The following is a 3,684-nucleotide window of genomic DNA, read 5'->3' as shown; positions in this document are numbered from 1 at the left end:
CTATAGCCCTTGACATGCACCGCCCAACCATGCGTTGAGTCCCACCACGTTTCCGTGATCCCCACTATGTCCGGGCTGGTGTCAGCCAGCAGGAGGGTGAGTTCCTCCTGCTTGTTACCCATGGTTAATCTCTCTTCTTGGAGAAACATGGGTTGCTGCTGTCTTGTCAGCATTCATTTCAGCTCACAAACTGCAATAGTTAATTATTGTTTAGTTGTTTGGTGGACTATTGCCCCTCCCTGTAGCCAAAAGGCACCAAGACAAAGTTCTCAGTCACAAACTTTGGACTTATTAACTATTCATCACATTGCAAACAAAAATGAAAAAAAAAATCCTTGATATCTGCAGCATGTAGGAGTCGTTCATATTTTTTTGGTCTTAATTTTAGTTCTAATAGACTGGTAAACATAGGGCTAATTCATGAAACTAGAAATCTTTCCAAGAGCTAAAGAAATCACTTTCCCTCCACTTTCTCCCCTAAAAAATGAAACAAAACATAGGACATTTACCAATGATTGATACTTTTCATGTTTTGTTTCTCCAAAATTTACTGAATGCAGAAATTCTGTTCAAAAGCTGCAGGCCTATATGACAAGTTGGGGGCATATCTTTATAATATGAAGGACATTTCACCCATTTTCTAAGGACCAAATTCTGCCTTTGTTGCACATATAAGACTCATTTTAAAAAAAAAGAGAGCGAGGACTGCCCAAAGATATATCTGACAAGACATTTAAATATTGTATTTATCAAGGAGTAAAAAAAGCAACATATTTTCCCCTAGTTCAAAAAAGCTCTTAAATATCTTTTCTCCCTTCCTCTCTCCCCTTTCCCCTCCTATAAAAAAATCACTTCACATCATTCCTGTGAAGAGTGCTTGGAGGAAAGGGGTTGGTAAGTTCCTATTGATTCAGCATATTCTACTTAATGGGGAGTAAGGAGGAGAAAAACATGGAAGAGATTCATTTCTCCTCCATCTTGTTCAGCCTTTTCATTTTTCTAAAACAAGGTGACTGAGAAGACGTACTATGGCAGAGTTTTTGTTATCCAGCGTCCCTCGTCCATAGATGTAACCTTCATCTTCCTCTGCAGAGAAAGGAGGGAACTTCCACCCCTCTTCTGAAGCTGGGACGACATCCATGTGCGCAAGCAACATGTAGGGCATGAGTTGGGGGTCAGAACCCTGAACAGTGAAGAGATAGCTGTACTCCCCAACAACCTCATGTTGAATGAACTCAGTAGAAAATACAGCAGGAAACACTGTTTAAAAACAAATTTCAGAGAGGGAGAGAAAGAGGCACACATAAAAATAAGTAGGGGTTCTTTCCATTTGTGCTCATACATTTTTGGCTGCATAGCATAAGCCTGCTTCTAGTGAAGTCAGTAAAATATTACTGTCGCCTTTAATCCTATGGACAATATTTGGTAGGCTGCAGGCACCACCTAGGCAAGCTTCCCTGTCACAGCAATCCTAATGCGTCTTAATCTGCAATGACAGCCCTTGCAGAAATGGGAGTCATTATTCATCAGCACTGAGGATTTGCTGTTGGTGACCATGACAATCTGCAGACGGGGCTTGAACAGGGCCACCACCTAACTCTCAGATCAGGGTCAGGCTGCATCAGGGCAGACCTCTATGCACTATTTACACCAGCATTTCTCAACTTGTGGGTTGCAAGCATATATGAAAGGGTCACAAACACACTTTAAAAATGAATCAACAAGCTTTAAAAATGGATGCTCAATTGAGAGAGAAAAGCGTGGGAAGCTGTGGCTGCTTGTAGCTAATTGGGACCCCCTCTGCCCCACACACTGGAGGGCTGGGGGCAGCAGGTCAGGAGTGAGGGGCACTGGGTCAGGACGGGCCACTGATGTTTACAAATGGGTCCTGGTACAACAAAGGTTGAGAACCACTTATCTACGCCATGGTTACTGCCAGCGGAAGTACTCTATAAGTCTTGCTTTGCCAGTACAGAAGCCAGTCTTCTCCGGAGAAAAATCAAGATGACACATACTGTTCCATTACACCGAGGAACCAAACCCTCTGGTCAGCTCTTTACCAACGGCTCCCACTCCCCAACTTTGTTATTAAAAATACATGCATTTAAAGTCCTGTACCTTTCTGAATATATTTCCCAAATTCAATCAAAGCTGTTGTATTTAACTGCTTTCGAAAGAAGGCCACCGTAGGAATTTTGATAGCACCTGAAATGAAATGATTTTTTGACAATGAAATCAATCAGAGGTAATTTTACCTTTTATTTTAAACGCCTTTAAAGTATATAGAGAGAGCTATGTGAGCAACCTAAGGAAAGAAATAGTTTTCACCCATTACTTCTCCTGTCCAGTCTTCTATGCAATATGAAAGCATGGGCATACAATTCCCCATGCTCCTCAGCACTTTCACATGGGATGGTTTAAAAACCACATGGATGTAAGCCTTATAGCAAATGCTACTGATTGGGACTAATAACTTTAACAGGATCTCTTGCTAATATGCCTCTCTAATACTAATCGGTATTGAAAGCTAGCAAGTCAAATCCAATTTGGTAATACTACTGTAATTGAAACAGTTTATGTTAGAATATGCAGCAGTCAACTACATTTTATCAATCTAGGAACATCTAGAAAAGATAAAAGAAGTCTACAAAACAGAATACCAAAGGATGAGTGATTGGGTCAGGCAGATGCACTAAAAAAAACAACAACAAAAAAACAACAAAAAAACAAAAAACAAAAAAAACCCAAACAGGGACTGAAGCGTAGCTGAAATGTCAACTAATACTCTGGAACAGAAGCGTCTATTTTAGGATTTAAAAAAAAAAATAAAACCCAATGACAAGTACAAGTATAACTGATGTTTACACAAAAGGGTAAGGAGCTAACAGCACAGCATTACACAGCTCTGCCAATAAGCTGTGACTGCAGCTAGCTGGCATGACTGCCCAGTAGGATGAAGGTGCCAACCATCTACATCTACAGGGTTTGAGAAGGGAGCTCTGAAGAGGTCAAGGACCAGCGCTCAAGCCTGGGAGCTCTCAAATATTTGTTGAACACAGTAAGGCTCATATTTCAATACAAAGATAATGGCACAGACTTCCTTGATGCTCAAACCTCCAGAGATGCTTGGGTACCCTGCTCCCCTGTTGTCTCCCACTAAACCTACTCAGCTATTGATGAAATTTGCTTTACAAGGTAGCTGTCCAACAACAACCCAGAGCTGGGCAAAGCACTGCTGTAATTGTGTCCCAACTGCATCTAGCTTCTGCAAGGGCCTCAGTCAAACAAGGTTGCGCATAGTCACCGGTGTGTTGCTATTTACTGAGGAACATAAAAATAAAATTAGAGCTACTGTATATTTTCATTTTCCCTTAGCAGACCCATGGGATCAACAATGACAGTGTACAATTGGAACAATTCCCAGAGAGAAAACATTGCCACCTGCTAGCAAGTCATCCCCGAGTTAGTGAAGCCTGGGGTTTACAGAACAGCCTCTGCCCACTTACAGTGCGCAACTATCGCTTCACTCCAGCCTGCGACTGCCAATCCTCATCTCATCTAGCACTAGGAGACATGAACAGACCGGGGACAGGAAAACAACCCCGCAGTCCCCGGGGCAAACAGGGCAGGGAACAGCAGGCAGAGCGGTAGCCTGGGACGGGGAGCCCAGGACCAGGAATGCAA

At 42.3% G+C, this 3,684-nt stretch overlaps 1 protein-coding gene across 1 annotated transcript in view; it reads right to left on the bottom strand.

The window, feature by feature from the left end:
• The window catches only part of PM20D1 (peptidase M20 domain containing 1), a gene marked incomplete at its 5' end in the record, with an annotated part of 13,305 nt that extends 11,066 nt beyond the window's left edge, over nucleotides 1-2,239 (bottom strand). Inside the window, 2 exons of the mRNA XM_019546479.1 lie at nucleotides 1,028-1,260; nucleotides 2,119-2,239. Coding sequence (XP_019402024.1) covers nucleotides 1,028-1,260; nucleotides 2,119-2,239 — 354 coding nt within the window. The remainder of the gene's footprint in view (nucleotides 1-1,027; nucleotides 1,261-2,118) is intronic.
• Nucleotides 2,240-3,684: the final 1,445 nt, after the last annotated feature.

The sequence above is a fragment of the Crocodylus porosus genome, unplaced genomic scaffold, assembly GCF_001723895.1.
Source record: "Crocodylus porosus isolate Cpor-Errol unplaced genomic scaffold, CroPor_comp1, whole genome shotgun sequence".
Taxonomy (NCBI): domain Eukaryota; kingdom Metazoa; phylum Chordata; order Crocodylia; family Crocodylidae; genus Crocodylus; species Crocodylus porosus.
Note: the sequence above shows the minus strand (reverse complement) of the source record. Positions and strands in the feature narration are given on the sequence as shown.